Raw genomic sequence first — 17602 nt, 5'->3', positions numbered from 1 at the left:
CCGGGGCGGGAGGAAGGACGGGGAGAAGGGGCCGAGCCGCTCCTTTCGCAAGCGAAGCGCGGGGTTATGGGCACCGGGGAGCGGTTTGCAAAGGCCTTTGTCTGCGGGCAAGATGCATTCGTGGCCCCGGGTCGGAGCAGAGACGCGGGGGGGGGGGGGGGGGGAACGGGGACGGACGGACGAGGCGTGGGAAACGCAGCCTCCCGCCCCCAAACCCCGAGCAGCGGGAGAGGCGGCCGCTGCCTGGAGAGGGCGAGGGGTGCAGGCTGTCACCCCTAGCCCCAGACCCCACCTCTCTTGCCCCGAGAGCCGGTAGATGCCCCATCCCTGCAAACATTCAAGGTCAGGCTGGACCTGATGGAGCTCATTGCAGGGGGGGGGTTGGACGAGATGACCTTCAAAGGTCCCTTCCAACCCAAAGCATTCCGTGATTCTGTGACCTTCCCGTCCCCATCCCGCACCACCACCGTCCTCCCACAGCCCCACGCAGGACACCAGGCTGCCTCCCCGCAGCTCGGGCTCCTCTTCTGCCGTCAGACACGCTGGGGAAGCTCCAGGTCGTGGTGACAAGAGTGAAGACAGACAAGTCAGAAAACAGAATGTGAAGTATTTTTTTTTTATATACAGAATACAGGAAAGTTTCTGTAAAGTCTAAAACGTTACAATTACTATGTACAGTGGAACTAGCTGTTCTGCTGCGGGGAGGTGGCATATAAACAAAAGAGACAGACAGGTTACGACAAACGATCTGCTACAATAGACAATTTGAGGAACGTCATACCACATGTAGCACTGTACACAGCTTTAAAACATTGAAAAATGCCATCACTGATGTATTTACACAGAATCCAACACTTTTCCTTATTTGAAATAAAAATAGGATGGACACCAGGAAAAGAACTCATTTCTCACTGCCCATAATACACAGTAGCTACTTGTAGTGCAACCATAGCAGGGAGGGATGGGAAAAATAACTGTGGGAAGAAGAGCGCTTCTTTACATTAAATAAAACAATGATATTGTATAGATTTGCTGTATGAAAACTGTATTTCTCTTTTAATATAAAACTATTGTCACTGGCACAAAATAGAACAAGTTTCTGATTATTTTACAACTGCATGGGAACTATCTGTCAGAGAGAGTCCTCGAGTCAGACAGCGGTCGCCCCTCGCTCTGACGCGTCCTGCTCTCACTGCAGTTTTCCTTTTAAAATGAAATGTATAGTACAAATATATGTGCAAATGCCCCTAAAACTTGAGCAAAAAAGAAAAATTAAAAAAAGTTAAACGTTCTTCATTTCATGCAAACGGCGTGTGAACAGTCTCTGGGCCGACATAGAAAATCCCACCTCGGTTTGTACATTTTTGCATTGCAAGAGTCTGAGGGCGTTTTCCTTATTCCAAAGTTCTCTTCCTAAAATTCCTAGGGAACTGAGTTGGACCGCAGCACGGGCACCTGGTGGGGTTTCAGAGAAAGCTTCTCCTCCAAGTCCATGTCTTGTACTAAGGCAGTGTCCCCCTTGGGCTGTTTGGTCGCAAATTCGGTAATGCTGAAAACAAACTGCAGGCAGCCCAGCTTGATGTAACTGCCGTGGTGGAGCAGGGCTGTCCCCTCCCAGCCAGCCCCGCTGCCCCCTATTAAGCTGGAGCTGCTGGCTTTGCAGTTACAGGGTTTCCGATGCTGCCCTTGTGCCTGTGAATTCATCACAGCGGCTTCTTCATGCGGCTCCTCTTCTTGTTTTCTGCTTTTATGTCGTTCTGGAAAAGAAAAGAAAAAAAACCATGTAAGATTCGGGCAGGCCAGCGGCAGCTCGTTTTCATCAACAGGGGCTACTGCTGAGGTGCCTCAGGGGTAAGATCCTCCAGCCACGAGGCATTTCAGTCATCTGCAGTGAGCGGCTGATAAAACGGAAACTGGAATCTCCCCACAGCCTTGGAGAGGTAGAGGCATTTACACATCTATTTCGGCAGCCAAAAAAAGAGGAAGCCGATCAAGTGGAGAGCAGGAGTAAGCCATGCGAGGATGGGATGCCTGCAGCACAGCCCAGATGACTCACGGCCTGGGAGGGGAGGGCGTGCATGGGGAAACCCCTCAGCCCAGCCCTGGAGCCCAGCAGCCAAGGCTGATGTCAGGCAGGGACCTGGAGCTTGGTTAACTCCAGCAGCGGAGGCAGGAGCGGGGTTAACGTCAGAGCACCCGGCAGGCTGAGGCACTCCCCAAGCCCGCAGAGGAAGGTCTTGCGTAACCCAGGCTGAGGCCTGTGGAGAGACTCCCCCTTTTGCAAGAGGTGCACCAACCGCTGCAGAACAAGGGGCACCGACAAGGAATCGATTTGCACCCGCTCCCGGGCCCCCCCCCCCCCCAATAGCTCCCTGCGGTGTTCCCTGGGGCTGGCGCTGCCTCAACACTCACTTATCACACTCTGCACTTTGGCAACAATACTGCTGGGAGGAGTGGGCGTCATCTTCTCTGAGAAGTCACAGGAATACAGAACGTTGTCCACGGTCGTCCCATGCTCACTGTAGTTCAACAGCTCGTAATGTTTCGTATTCTGAAAAAAAGGGAAGAGGAGGGAATCGAGACAACAAGTCAGAAGGGCTGCTGCCCATATACCCCTTTGGAGCACTGAAACACAACCCCTCTCTCCCTACCGCTGTTGATGGTTAAATAAGAGCAGTTAAATATCCTCCAGCTTCAGAGACCACCAACCCAACCCTCGTGCATGGCTCATGCTCACCGAACAGCCAGCTTTCCAGCAAGAGCTGCTTCCCGGCAGGTAAGGAGGGCCAAAGCAGCTTTGAAGACGAGTGGGTTTTACCTACTGCACTTGGACCAACAGATCTTTTGGTAACAGGGATTCAAGCTGATCCTCACAAAGTGAGCTCACCATTTTAACAGGCACACTAGATGCAAACTTAGCCCAAGGCCTATGCCTAGCAGGGAAGAGATGTGCTTTGGAAAGCAGCCACAAGATAGAGACGGTCTGGGATTTACAGGCCTTTTGCAGACGCTGAAATGCCAGGAGACATTACCGTGACACACAGCATTATACAAGCGGGATCACGCTCAACTGAGCTTTGCAGGGGATGTTGACAGAGCGGAGGAGATTTCAGGTTAGTTCGCAGGAATCATCTGAGGGCTGAAAGACCTTGTCCCCCAGGGACTACAGAGCTTTAATCAAGTTACAAAAACTCCCCACGCACAGGGGAGTAAATTTTCCAAGTAACCTGCTAGACTGCAGAGACCAAGGCCAAACATGAGCTGCCAATGGCCAGAAGCAGAAACAGCAGAGCTAAGGAGGGGGAATTCTCCCGCTAGAGCAACCACAGCCATAGGTGGCCTGCTGGAATATGGAAGAAGTTCAGTGCCTAGAGCCTGATTTAGGATTGACCACTGTGAGGAGATGCTTCAATACAGATTTAAGGTCTGGATCCCATTACCGAGTGTGTTCTGCAGCTCGTAGTGCACTGGAGGAATGGCTGAAGCCAGCTGTGGGTTAATCCTGGATCCTGCTCAGTAGCTGGTTGACAAATGGTGATATAAAAGACTCTATCTTGCTTCAAAGACTGTTTCCATGCTAAGATTCTTAAGTATCTCCAGCGGTGCTTTTATTGGCAGACCGGCCAGTCTACTTCAAGAACAAACTAATCTCTGGACTGTAGTTAAGGAGCAACTGTAGACCTCTGTTTAGGCTGAGAGCTTAACTGAAATTTTAGTTAAATAAATCATTTATACAGAGTACTGCAGATGGCATGAACACTTTGCACCACCATCACACCTGAAAGCAAGAGACTTGGAGCAGTTCCCTGTTTTGTTCCAGCTGAGGTTCGATGTCGACACGTAGAGTTCAGCTTTTATTAACAACGCAGCTGGATCAAAAAGTATCGAACCGTTTCTATGACATTTTCTTTCCCTAGACACCAGCAGTGACAGTGCTTACTTGCGGTCAGTCTTTATCCACAAGCAGTTAGCTCAGAGAAATCATGCTGGCAGAGCTCTGTGCTTCAGAAGAGGGTTTGACAGAAAACACTGACGCAGCCTTCACTGGAGTGAAACCATTCACAGCCCTGGCTCTTTACTTTGTAGTCCACAAAGGAACACCACACAAAGACAACCTGCTGCCTGCATCTCCAGCTCCCACTGCCATGCATGCCAAATAATAAAAATTAAAAAAAAAAAAACCCCACTCAGGCACTCACCTCATCGTAGAATATGCAGGCATGTTTGCCAGACACATAGTTACAGTGACCATAGCTTGTAAGGCACACATCCATATCAGCTCCTGTCAATGGGGAGGACAAAACAGGCTCAGTTCATTTCAGAAAAAACTGTCAGGCAGCAGAGAACAACAGACAGAATTAAACTTCAATTAGCAAAACAACAGGGGAGCAACTGCCTTTGTCCACGCTCCCAGGACTGCATGAATAATGCTGCGATAAGCCACCGAACAAAGTTTCAGTGGGGGAAGGGAAGGCTAGCAGCTCCATGAAGGCTGAAGAGCATTGCAGTTACTGGGTCTATCCAGAATGCCAGAAGAATCCGAGCAGAAAGAAGTGAAACCTGCAAGCAAACTGTAACTCTTCTCTCCATCAGTCAGGCATTAAATCTCCAGGATAGCCATTCTGCTAATTTTGATACCAGCCAGGTTACAACCCCACAAAGATTCAAGTGGACAGGGAATTTCCATGTTTCTTGGTAACGAAGAATCCCAGTACGAGTGCCCACAATGGGTCTGTTTTCTTCCACACCCACTTGGCAAACACTTAGGGAGGGTCAGGGAGAACCACCCTGATTCTGAAAGGTCAGGGCAGGAAAAAGCTACTCACCTGTCCCGATGTAGAGGGTTCGATAGCACATATTGACTGCACCGCCTAAGCCCATCAGAGGATAGAACACCGCCCGGGCTTGCACTTCCTTTCTTTGCGCTGCAAGATAAAAAGAAGTTAGAAGTTACTTGAACAATGTTATCAGCTACAAAGGCTGCTTGATCCCAGTGCCCCGGCCCTAGACTCTCCAGAAAGCACAGATGCTAAGGAGGATACAGTCAGCTTTGGCCTAAACTCCAATTCCCAACCCTCTAGGAATGTTTGTACATTAAACATCTTTTTGCCAGTCATCAGAGAAAATTGCTCTCTCCAGTAACCCACACAAGCCGTGCAATTGGGGGAACGTTAATACCGAGCGTGCACAATGGAGCCACACTGAGGAAAACACGAGCCTCCTACCACTAGCTTCTTTCTTAATCTCTACCACTTTGGGTAATCAAAGAGCTGAGTCTTGCTGTCAAAGTGCCACTTAAAAAAAAAATTGAAGTTGGTGACATTCACCAGCACAACAGCTGCGATTTCACTTCTAGTGCAGCTGCAGGAAAAACCACATGAGCTGAACAAGGTTTGTCCAGGGACCAACCCAGCTCCCAGGACAGGATGATTTACCGAGTGGACTCCTGTACCCTCAGGCTGGTCCCTGCGGCACACTCGACAACGGCTGGTCCAGGGCTGAGCCTCCAGAGTAGCTCCCTGGCAGACAAGTTCAAATCACACGTTCTCACATTATCTGGACAGAAAATCATCTTCTGTGGAACCAGACTCTGTGGTATCAAACTCTGGTGGACCACACAGGCCCTAGCCAGGATTTCAGCAGCTGTCTTTTGGAGGTAAGCCCCTCATATGCACAGAGTTTAGGCCTCTCCTGATGTGACATCTGCATGACAGTTTTACACCAAGAGCGTGAAATCAAAGAACAGAACACGAGGATTACGAGAGACTGTTTGCAGAGCCACCTACGTCGAGAACATTGGCCACGCTGAGCGGCATCACTGGACGTGCAGCACTCACGCAGCTGAAATGTGCAGGTTCCCACCTCTGCCCAACTGCCCTGCATGAGTCCGTTCAGCTGTCTGGCTCTGCTGGCTCAACAGGGCTCACTAAAGGCTTTGGATCTAATATTTCATCAGCAATGCTAAACAGTCAGCTGGATGCATCATTCCTGCCCAAAAAGGGTGATGGGTTAAGACAGCATCAATCTGCCTTTTGAAAGGCAGACTGCTGAAGAATTTCCAGAACTCGTCTGTTATGAGCAGCACAGAACGCAGCTCATATCACAGCCTGGTGCTGTGTCCTACAGCAGTGTTCAAAAGAAGACTGACAAAGCATTTAGAGAATGCTGTGATGCTACAGCAGCAAGCAAGGTTACTGACTGCTAGCAGAGTTCCAAAGATCTTATCTTGGATATTTACCCCCAGGCCTAGCAGAGGGGGAGCAGACAACTGCTCCCACAACAAGGCTGTCCAGTTAGTGCTTGCAAGCAGATTAAATTGACTGGCTGCACGCAGAGGAACGCGAAGCCACGTTCGCCCTGCAGCTTTAGGTGTTAGCACGCGGATACCAGTGGCCATAAACAGAGCCAATGCTGAACTCAGGAATCTGGAGATTTCCAACAGAAGCGCAAGTTGTTTTCCATTATTTGCATTATTTGCATTTAGTGTTTCAGCTTGACAGTGACATTATTCTGAACGGGCAATGACAACGTCACATATATATTCTGTGCCCCAGTTCCTTCTGTTCATGTGCTTGTCTCACAAGCAACTTCTCCAGAAAGAGAGAGCAGGAATTCACATATTTCTCTTGCCCATCTCAAGGGGGGGGGGGAAGCAGCTGAACCTTCCCATCTCTTGCTAATTCTAAGATGAATAAAACACAACTTCACTAAAGATTTCCAGCAGAAAATCGTAAGTTACCAAAGGTATTTCCATTGCCATAATTTGTAAATAATTAAGTAGAGGGACCTGAAGGAGTTTCTGGCCAGTGGATACCCAGAGCGGGGGATGAGAAGAAAGAAACATGAAAGGCAGCATCAGACAGATACCAGAAGAAGAGGGAGATCTCCTTCAATGAATAGGCAAGGGAGTGCCAAAAAGCTATGGCTCAACATAAACCAACTATTCTAGGGCTGCTCTTACCTTCAATGTGGTTTCCCACAGGAGATTGCTGATGGGAACTGACACTGCTCGCTAGAGACTGAGCTTTGGAAGGAAAGAGCTGATGTATTCTCTGCAAGGCCAGAAACTTGATCAGCTGCTCATCCAGCATATTTATCTCAATCTCTGTTAATAAACAAAAAGCAATTAGTAAGTCATTCATGGAAAGGGTGCAATCTGAGCTGCAGTGGATTTAACTGTCCCACTTTCAAACTTGCCATTTGCTTCAATAGCAAAGACTTGACAAATTTTGCCATACCAAGAATCTTACATAGACGTGATCCATTACTTCATATCATCTCCTGCGAGCAGCGTGCGAGGAGAGTGCCAGCAACGGCCAGAGAGCTACAATTCAGGCAGCAAGCAGAAGTTTAGGGGAACAAGGACTGATTAAGTTGAAAATCTGCTGTTTCGGCTCACAATCAACGGGTCTGCAGAGGTGGACATTGCACCCCTTGGGGAGCAGGTTGGGTCCTTCTTGTGAAGCTTCATTATCTAGTTAGAAAGTCTAACCCTACATTACAGAGGAAAGCTGTAACCACATTTGAAGCTGCTACAGGCTCATTCTTGAGTCACGCGCTTTCATAGCAGGGTCAATTAAACCAAACGGGGCAATTCAGACACTATTATTAACGAGCTTTAAAACAGATCTGTTGCTGACAGCTTTGAAGTATTTATATTTGTAAAGTCCTACAGAAGTCTGCTTTCTGGCAGCAAGCAGGCTGGCTAACCTCTTCTTCCAAGAGCTTTCTCCGCATCAGCGACAGTTAAAATGGCAAGCAGAAGAAGCAGAGCTATAACGGCCTTTCCTGATAGCAGAGAGGTAGTCGGGGTAGGCTGAGTTGGGGTTCACCCAAGAAAAGAGGGTCACACTGGCAATGCCAGAAAGGCTGTTCTTCAGATGTAGAAGTCGTCTCTGGCAACAGCCTCGCTATGCTACTGATGACTGCTGTTCAGCAATCTCCTCCTCCTGAAGTCACTCCACTAAGGTTTGGCATTTCTTGCCAAGTGCAACAAAAGGAAAATAAAAAATGGGCCAGTCTAGGAGAAGACTGACAGAAGCAGAAATAAATCAGAAAATTAACTGACCCATTAGAGCATCACCACTCAGGTGACTGCTCGACTACAAGATCTATTGTTGCTGGACTTTACACCCGTCAGGAACAGCTCTGGATTGCGGCTAGCACCACAACATGGCAGGGCTGCAGGTTTCTGCCTGTGAATTCCACCTGGAAAGCTGCCCGTACAACAGCTTTGTGATCGTTCCCCAGAAAAGCTTCAGGCAGAAACACTTCATTGGCCTCGCTGCCTTGGCAACACTACAAGTAGGGAAGCATGGGACATATTTAAGGTAATGTATACCCAGCCCCACCCTCACCTGACTGCAACCCTTCTTTATCTCTGGAACTTTTCCTTAAGCAGAGACTGAATGCTCTAGGGAAGCAAACACACAGGGCTAGTAGAGAATGATAATGAACTAAATACTCACCGCCATCCATAAATGCTTTCAGGGAACTGGTGAGGTCCAACATAGCTGCAGAGTTTGAAGTGAGTGATGAGGGTAGAGTTAAAGCGCTTCCTATGGATAAGGTGCTGGGACTGACCTTACCATCTACAGAGAAAGATGGTGCAGAGAAGATATGTCACTGTGACGTTCGTGAGACATGCACCCAGCCCTCAGGCTGCACTTCGCTTCCAAGCTGCTCAGAATGACTAATTTTGCTCATAGTCATGCTTTGAAAAAGGCCTGAATTAGAGGCTGTTCGCTTTCTTCTGCTCACAGAAGGACTACTGTTTCCTCCAACACAGAGCCAACTGACAGCTTCTGCCTCTCACCTCCAGTTGCTGGAGGAATTCTGGACCTATACATTTAAGCTACTACTCCCTCTTTGAAGCAGCAGGAATGACAGACTGTAAGCGATGTCCTACAGAGACTGGAAAGATGAGCACCAAGTCCCCAGGAACTTGAAGAGCTTACTAAACCTAGAGACATTTGCCAAGTAGCTTGTCTAGGTCGGAACATGAATAAAAAGTACAACTGCCCCATTTTTATTTCTGCATGATTATCAAGTCTGGGGTGTATCTCACTATCCAGTAAGAATGTGACAGTCATAAGCAGATTTTATTATTTACAAAATAAAATCCTATTGCTTTGGCAGTGACCATGCAGCTGAAAGAGGCAATGGCAAACGCCAGGAAACAAAATCCCTTCAATGCGTTGTTGACACCAGATCTTCTTGAGTGGGTTTGCTTAGAAGTAGAACTACTATAAGCCTGAAATTTACGGTAAAAAAAAAAGTGGTCATGAATGATTTGTATTTTTGTACTTGGCAACAAAATTTGCACACCATAATTTAAGTTTTGTTATAAATATATATATGTGCATTGTGTTAGATGGAAAATCCAAATATTTACACCTTTCCCAAGAGACACTGCACCAAAATGATGTTTTAACCTGCATTTTGTAGAAGACAAGCTTTGCGCCAAAAGCAATTATTTAACATCCTAAGTAACTGCAAAATTATGTAGGGTCTGAAGTGCTCTTCAAACCACAAGCAAGAAGTTTTCTATAGTATGGCCTCATTTCCTCTACCAAAACTTCTCCCAGTCTTGCATTTCTAAGCAGGGCACAGTCAAACTAGCAGCCTCAGAGTAACCAAGGAGACCAAGTACTCTGGGGACTGCTTCCAAACACGAGATACAGCTCAGAAGTTATTCATTAAGGAATTTTAAAAAGAATAATCACCAGATCTGAGCCACTCCATGCAAGCCTGCCGCTGACAGGTAGGAACTGCAAGAGAAGCGACAGACAGCTCTGTCGCATGCTTTTCAGCGACAGCTTCAACCCAACCTGCACAAAGGGTTTACTAGTTTGAGTGCTGAGCTGGTGTGGGGAAGGGGAAGAGAAGGAGAATGCTTTAACTGAGAGGTTATCCTAGCAAAATTTGAGTTATGGGCAGTTACTCTGACTTCAACATCTATCAACATCTTTGACTTGATGTTTTTATACTGAAGAATGGGTATATACACTTTAACAGCAAGGTTTTTGGGTACAACTCAGTTCAGAGATGGTATATCCAAGTCTGTAACTACCCTGTATTAACAGACTAGCAGATACTAAACAGACTACAGCTTCCCAAGTCCATATTTCTCCAACATCAAGGCTGGGCAGCTGAAGACTTCAAACACATCTGTTCTAGGGGACACAACCGTTGCCAGAACAGTTACCGTATACAGAGATCACAGGATCAGATGCCAGACAGCTGCTCTTGTGAGAAGGACTACCTTGCAATCAAACTAGTGCTTTGACACAAATTGGTAGTTTTAAAGCAGCATTGGAGCGGTTGGTTGTTGAAAGAGCGAGACAGCAGCCAACTGATTTAAAACTACTGTTGCTTTCCAGAATTAAATTGATCTACTGTCCTGCTTCTCAGGGCAGAGTTCCCCTCTCAGGTATACGAGGCCAGCAAAAATACATCCCATGGCTCCCATGAAGGGACCTAAGACAGGAGACTTGAGAGACTTCTCCTGGCTCTCCACAGAAAACCCAATTCCCAGTTAAATGAGGGCGTGCTGCTAGAGCCCTGAGGTTCAGAATAACGTTTAGCCTGAACGCGTTCTCAGCCCTGGGGGCCAAGATCAGCTCTTTGGCACATACCTGAAGGTGGTGCTGGTGAACAGAATCTGTTTGTGGACCCAACAGCAGAGATCCCATCTCCTGCAGCCTGCGGAGGGGTGAGAGCCCTTGTGGCGGTCAGGGGGGAGCCCACAGATCGCAGGTCTGTCGTCAGCGGCGGTCCTATCTGTGTCTGCACATTCTTTCTTTGCAAAGTGCTGGTGGTCTCCAGGCTGGCACAGGAGCTCGATATGGACGTAGGCATACTTGTGACCGGCACGGAACCCCTTTGTGCACAAGAAACGGGTCCTGCTACGTTCTCCGTTTTGACAATGGTTCCAATGGTGTGATTCAGAAGTCCACAAGTCGCTGGGGGCGTGAGGGGCCGAGGCCACGTTTGCCGATGAGACAAAACAGGTATTGTGTTACCAGATCCGATTAGTCTCTGGGAGTCAGTCAACTGTGCTGAAGATTCGGATGAAACGCCATAGAAATGAGGACCATTTACTTTAATGTCAGAGGCTGTCGGCCCATTTGAAGTCCCGCAAGAAGACACCTTCTTGGATTTATCTATACAAGAGCTGCAGTTGACATCTTCCTGTGACAAAGACTGCTGGGATTGCGAGGAGCTCAAGGAATTCTGGGTGGTAATCCCTGAGGTGCAGGATGACATGGAATAGAGGGAAGGTGTGGGTGCCTTGTCAGCTGCCTGGTAAGGGTTGGCGAGTGAGCCGTCTGCCACAATAACAGGCTTAATATCAGCCTTCTCTGTTTGTTCAGAGTCCCAAAGCGAAGTCATCTGCTTAGCAGATAAATGTTTCAATATGCTGCACTGGAGCGCAACAACACTACAGAGCCACTGGGAGGAAGAAAAAAGTGCAGGTTAGCTCCACAGGCAGACAGTGCTCCAAACCTCAAGAGTCACTCCATCGTTCACCCAGCTCAAAGAATTCAGGTGTCTCACTGTGCTGCTGACCGCTCTGATGCAGCCTGGAACTACAGCATCTGGTCTGATGCTCATCTAAGATCAGGAGAAAACTTCGTCCAGAGGTACAAAAGTGCAACCAAAAGTATGTACTGTTTATCTCTGCACCGGGAACAGTACACAGAGGAGCTGAGATTAAAGGAGGGAGAAGGCAGCAGACGCACTTCCTCACCCCCAAACTCTTCCTTCTCTTCACCTGTTAAATGCTGCAACTCTTCAGCTAGTTACAAACACGTCTTTCACTAATATGGGCTTCTATCCAAACACAGTCCTCCAACTTACTGTGTAGCACGCTGGAAAGAAATGCTGATCTACCTCACACTATAAGGAGTCACCTGCCAAAGCTGGGGTGGAGAGCACCTTTCCTTTTACACAAGGTTGAGGAAGACAGAAAGATTTATTTGAAGTTTTAAGCTCCATGGTGAATGTGCACCTGCCACATAGAAGAATCCCGCCTGAGCTAACAGAAGGACTCGACTACACCACTGACTGCAAAGCAACATGCCTTCGCGTTGTGGAATCTGGCAAGAAGTTTCATACAAGATTTAAACTCATTTGCCCTTGATTTAAAAGTCCAATTCTATCAGCAATAAAAAGCAGCCCAGAAATGTGATGTTAACATACAAATAAGCATGTGAGAGAGCAGCCTTACATAATCAAAGTGGAAAGTATTTCCCCTCAGCCAGGAAATAAAAATGACATCTAGACAGAAAGCCCTCAACTCCACTCTTAAGGCCAGAAGACTATTTCACCACTTCCCTGAAGCATCAAATGAGGAGTTTTACGTTTCACCTGGAAAGCCAAAATGAAGTTTTAATGGGCAAGGGTGTCAGAGACAAGACAAGACATCACCTTCAGACATGATTTTGAGACTGGTTTCCTAGACAACTGCTCTGATCATGACTGAAATGGAAGAGATCTTTGTACCAAAGCAACTACAGACATAGAGTCCAAGCATTTGACTTCATTTACCTCCTGTTGTTCTGTCTGGCTGGCTAAGTGCTCAGTGTTCAAAAGGTGCTTCTGCAAGGGTTCCTCAGGGATCCCGTTACAGATCAGCTCGCCATCTCTAATTGCTGCAGGCGCAAGTAACGGGGGTGGAAGCCGGTATTGGGACTTTATAGCATCAGGAACCTACACAGAGAAAGAAGATCACACATGAGAACAATTACTCAAGAATGACTAGTTAAACAAAGCGCCTAACCAGCAGTACACTTTGTGTTTGCTGCTTTCTGACTCAAAGGAACCCTGTAGACAATACATTAGAAGTTTCGAGGACCCAGTGCTTTAAACTGATGCAGGCACGCTGAAATTAATAGGTTTTATTCCCTTAGGTCAGGCATGACTTCAGCACAACGTGGTGGCTACAGCATAAGAGAAATCATGCAAAAAAGGCCAAGTAAGAAGGGAAACCCGTACGGCATTTTTCAGGCATTCTGGCAGCAAATGCTCTTTGGGGTTTAACGCAGAACATGCAGCACCCCCAATTCTCACTGTAGGGCCACCTTCAGGAGTTTTTGTGTTGTACTTTTTATGCTTGTGCTAGATTTAAAGGCGTACTTCTAATAGCTGAGCCTTATGGTTGGCAGAAAAAGAGCTTCTTAAATCCTACACGTCACAAAAAGTAACCGCTGACTTCCAGACCTCTCACCAACACATTCATTCAGACCCCACCCTCTTCCTCCTGCCCCAAGAGGCTATCCCTACGGGGCACGCTGGTTTCCCTTCCAAACTAGAATACTTATACAGGGAGTTTCACCGACACCTACTTGTTTACACATACCTTCAAACCTTTTCTCTTTACTGATTGAAGAACTCTGCGATTCGGAGGATGTTTCTTATGGATTCGGTTTAAGAAATCCACTTTGACAACATGCTGAGATATGGTGTCCTGGAACCGGTCAAATACTCGGCACCGATTACTCAGGGTCAAGTTCTTCTGGTTCAGCTGGGTGATCAGATAATGCCACAGGAGTTAGGGATCTGCGGGTCACTCTAATGTACCCTAAGACTTTCATAACGCCTCGTAGCACTGGCAGTACAGCATCAGCTCAGCTTTAGACTATTTGTTTCCTGCAGCACTAACCATTTCTGTTAAAGGGCACATTGCTGGAGATGAATACAAAAGCATTTAGAGGCCTACTAAGCAGCATCAATGCTTTCAGAAGCAGTTTGTCTGGGCACAAGCCCTTTGTTTCAGCCCCCTGTTTCCTGAGTATTTAAGTCTCAAGTACACTGCTTTTCCACAAATGAAAACTCCCTCTTGGAATGAAAGTTTTTTGGGTTAAGCATGCAAAGAATTACTTCCCCTATTTGTAGCACTGTGCTGCTTTGTATCACAGTTCTGGAAGCTCATCTAGATCTTAAGGAGTCCAGTCTGAAAACTAGACAAGCTGTCAGTGAGCCACAATCTGAGCTGTCAGCTTCAGTTACAGGAAGGAGTTCCCCCATCTTTATATTTTATTGCAGAGAGCAGCATCATATTCCTTTGGAGAGTGCGTTGCTTGCAGCAGGAGCTTTACAAGCGTTACAGGGAGCAATAAGAGCTCAGAAGCTGTTTTACATTTGTTGTACTTTGTCCTTTAATGGACCTGCCAGGTTCCACTCCAGCATCCGGTTACCATACTGCAATCATAGTCCTGCTTACCACCACATGTTCTATGTGATTTGGGCACATCCATCTACCCAGAGGCATGGCAGTAAGCGGTGGCTCCAGACAATCCATGTGGAACAGGAGTGGGCAATAATCACACTGAATTAGAGGTGCCACTCTGCAACTCCTGCAAAGAGAGAACCATATCTTATTTCCCATACAGAATATAGGGTATAAACCAAACACACAGGCGAGCTCGGCTAACCACTTCAGCTTATCTTTCCCCACCAATTCCCCTACACTACGTTACTTCCATCTAAAATTAGGCTTCAGATTCATAACTTGCTCTATATGGACCTTCTGCAAGACCCACTCAAGGCAAAAGGTCTTGCCCATGCACATGAAGGGTTGTCAGTGCAAAAGAGGTCCTTTGGCAGGATAAGCACCTGTCAGATTCACATAAGCAACTTTTCAAGTTGACCTTGTGCATTAGTTCTGAGTGGCTTCATTTAGAGCAAAATTCAGAGATAAAGAGGAAATCTCAGGTTTAAGCTATTACAATTTTTCTCAGATGAATCTTGTGTGAAGTTGGGACATTCACTTCAACAAGATGTTCTCAAACTCCAGAAAGCTACTACATCCGATTCCCCAGGCTTTAAAGAAGCCTTCACTCTATGACAAAGTCATCAGCTGTTCTCCACAAAAGCTCCACTCTCCTGAATCTCCAGCCCACTTCTAGAAACTCACTCTGACTGGGCTCCTGAAATAAAGTTTTTCGTTTTCACTGACATTTTGAATTAGGATTTATCTGTGCATTTTTTATGCAGTTATAAAAAACAGCAGTATTTTGTATTGGTTTTCAGATTTACTATTTCAGTGCAATATTCCTACTTGCCTTGGGCTTATATGTCTCTCAGTAGATTTCTATTTCCTAAAGGTCACCTCCTTGCATACTTCCTTAATGAACCATAAACAAGTATCTCCATTTTCTAAACCACCATCACTTTACAATTTTTCTTAGTAGAAAAATACTGAAGACAAGATGGCTCACTCTCTTCAGGCTACATTTTAAAACCCTTTACAGCCATGCAGGGCTGCAGAAGCCACACCTACACTTGCCACGGTTAAACACCTGTTATTTAGCAAAGATGACTATTCCCCCATTTGTTTAGAGGATTGTAAGCAAGTAATGAAGGACAATGGGAAAGGGAACAGGTCATCTACTTTTTTCAGCAAGAACTTTGCTCCTGTGAAGGGTGCAGCTACACCGAACAGCTTCCCTGGAAGAGCCAAGTACCTGTTGCATGTGAAGCAGACTTTAACCGGCAAGGGAACCAAACCATTGTGGTCTAACTCGTGTTGTGCTTTCTTGACATTCTTTCCTGTGGTTTCTTCCTTTCTCCTCCTCTTACTAGTACCTGAAAGCAAATTTTAAAAGGCTTTGGGTTACCCACATAGCAGAGATTTGCTTTCTGGTAGAGACACATAATCATCTCAGGCAGAGGCAAACAGAAAAGACAAAAAGAGCTGCTTAAGAAACCCCTATCAACCACTAAATCTAGCCTTAAGTGACAGAGACGGTCTTTAAAGGCAGGCATATTTTATACTTAATCATTTCAGTGACATCCTATACATGAAGTCATTACTTTGTTACTAGATTATCGTAACATAAATCAAAATCAAGTATTTTGACAATTAGAATCTTTTTCTTCAGATTGATGACCTAGACTAAGGTGACAACAGCAAGCCTCTATTCACAAGTGCTGACGGAGGTGTAGTGTGTGGTAGCAGCATCCCCACAGCTCTCATCTGAAAGGCCACCTGCTGTTGGAGAGCGGGAGGAGGACCAGTGGTACTTCTGTACCCTCTGCTTTCACCAGTGAGCATCACTGGAGCTGCAACTACCAAGGAGCCAAGAGGGAACAGCAGCAAGATGGCAGCAGGATGCAACTGCGGACATCTTCACCAACACTAGACAAGCCATCGCTCACCTGGAAGTGCTGTGGTGCAGGTCAGTTCATTCGGCAACTGGAACTGCGTTGGGTTCCTTTCCATGGCAGCAGCAATAAGAAGCTCAAAGGGTCGCTTCAGCTGGGGCTGCCCACAGTCCATTTCTGCAATGGCAGAGTCATCATCCACGTCAATTATGTCCTCATCGACATCATTCTGCTCTGAGTTGGGGGTCTCGGTGCTGGCATTGGATGTGGGAGTGCCAGGCCGGCTTGCTCTCCTTTCCAAGATCCTGGCATGCGCATTAGCCCTGATGCTGCTGCTAGACCTGTCCAACAGGTCTGCGTCACTGGTGGGGGAGGTGGTCCTTTTCCCAGATTTGTCCACCAATCCATTTACCTGCCCCAGCTCTTTCTTCTGTTCTCGCTTCTGCACGACATGAATAGGCAGGCTTATCATGGAGGCCACAAACAAAGCACATCAACCTTGACAAATATGCAATCGAAGACAAACAGCATCTGAAAAGGCTTGAGCCACTTACTACAACTTCCCCCGTGAAGTCATTAAAGCCTTGACCTAGCAAAAACAATTTGATTGCAGCTAACGTACAGATAACGAAGCAGCTGAAGGGAACCAAGCACGGGGAAGAAAATTAGCCTGTCTCTCCTCTCAGGATAGCCATATTTGAGTCCAGATCAGGACAGCATTTCACAGCATCTAGTCCTAAATACCTGACAAATCAGACAACTCTGTTTACTTTGCTAGCCAACACTGAGAAACTCTACAGTAGACCATTCATTGTCGATGCAGTCTATTAACCCTGGCAGCGCATTCAAACCCATTACGGAACAAGAAGGTCAGCTTGAGAATACAAGCACAATATACAAACAACACTCTGCTATCTCTTGACAACAGGAATCTTGAACAAGGTGGGCAGGGAGAACTGCAGCAGAGGAAAACAATACATTACAATCACCGCGAGATCCATTCTGCAACAGGAGGGGACGCTGCACGGCCTACTATGGGCAACTGTGCACTGACAGCATCACCAATATGGATGAACCAATCTACTCGATCACTAAAATGGCCTGTAAAAGGAGCAAAGTGTTATCAGGCAATTTTTAATACAGAAAGGTTGGGGATTTTTTTTTCCTCTCTTTTTTTACTCATTTAATTATTTTTTTTTTAAATTTGTGACCTTCATTTTTACTGTTGGCAGATGGCTGAACAGTACCCTGGAAACATAACAAGGCAATCACTTCAGGAACAAAAGGCTGAGTACACAGTTTTCTTCCAATCTGTTTTGGGTGTCACTTTAAGGGAACAGTTGCTAGATAGTTTGGTGCAGTTTCTAAACCCTCTGCTATGCAGTCTTACGTAGTCACACCAGTAAGATGTTTACATTGTGCAAGACGGCTTCCTGGAGAAAGAGCATCAAGGAAAAAAAAAGACAAGCCACAATCTTGCCCAATCATCTCC

At 46.6% G+C, this 17602-nt stretch overlaps 1 protein-coding gene across 1 annotated transcript in view; it reads right to left on the bottom strand.

Annotated features, from left to right (window-relative positions):
* Positions 1-602: 602 nt before the first annotated feature.
* Positions 603-17602, bottom strand: part of PHF12 (PHD finger protein 12) — a 33000-nt gene continuing 16000 nt past the window's right edge. Inside the window, exons 4-15 of the mRNA XM_075517647.1 lie at positions 16165-16552; positions 15471-15591; positions 14228-14360; positions 13364-13528; positions 12553-12714; positions 10638-11454; positions 8469-8591; positions 6962-7105; positions 4827-4925; positions 4200-4282; positions 2413-2551; positions 603-1757 (exon numbers count right to left, since the gene is read on the bottom strand). Of these exons, the coding sequence (XP_075373762.1) occupies positions 1423-1757; positions 2413-2551; positions 4200-4282; positions 4827-4925; positions 6962-7105; positions 8469-8591; positions 10638-11454; positions 12553-12714; positions 13364-13528; positions 14228-14360; positions 15471-15591; positions 16165-16552 (2709 nt within the window). The 3' untranslated portion in view covers positions 603-1422. The remainder of the gene's footprint in view (positions 1758-2412; positions 2552-4199; positions 4283-4826; positions 4926-6961; positions 7106-8468; positions 8592-10637; positions 11455-12552; positions 12715-13363; positions 13529-14227; positions 14361-15470; positions 15592-16164; positions 16553-17602) is intronic.

The sequence above is a fragment of the Mycteria americana genome, chromosome 15 (assembly GCF_035582795.1).
Source record: "Mycteria americana isolate JAX WOST 10 ecotype Jacksonville Zoo and Gardens chromosome 15, USCA_MyAme_1.0, whole genome shotgun sequence".
NCBI classification, from domain to species: Eukaryota; Metazoa; Chordata; class Aves; order Ciconiiformes; family Ciconiidae; genus Mycteria; species Mycteria americana.
This window is presented reverse-complemented; position numbering and strand designations above follow the sequence as displayed.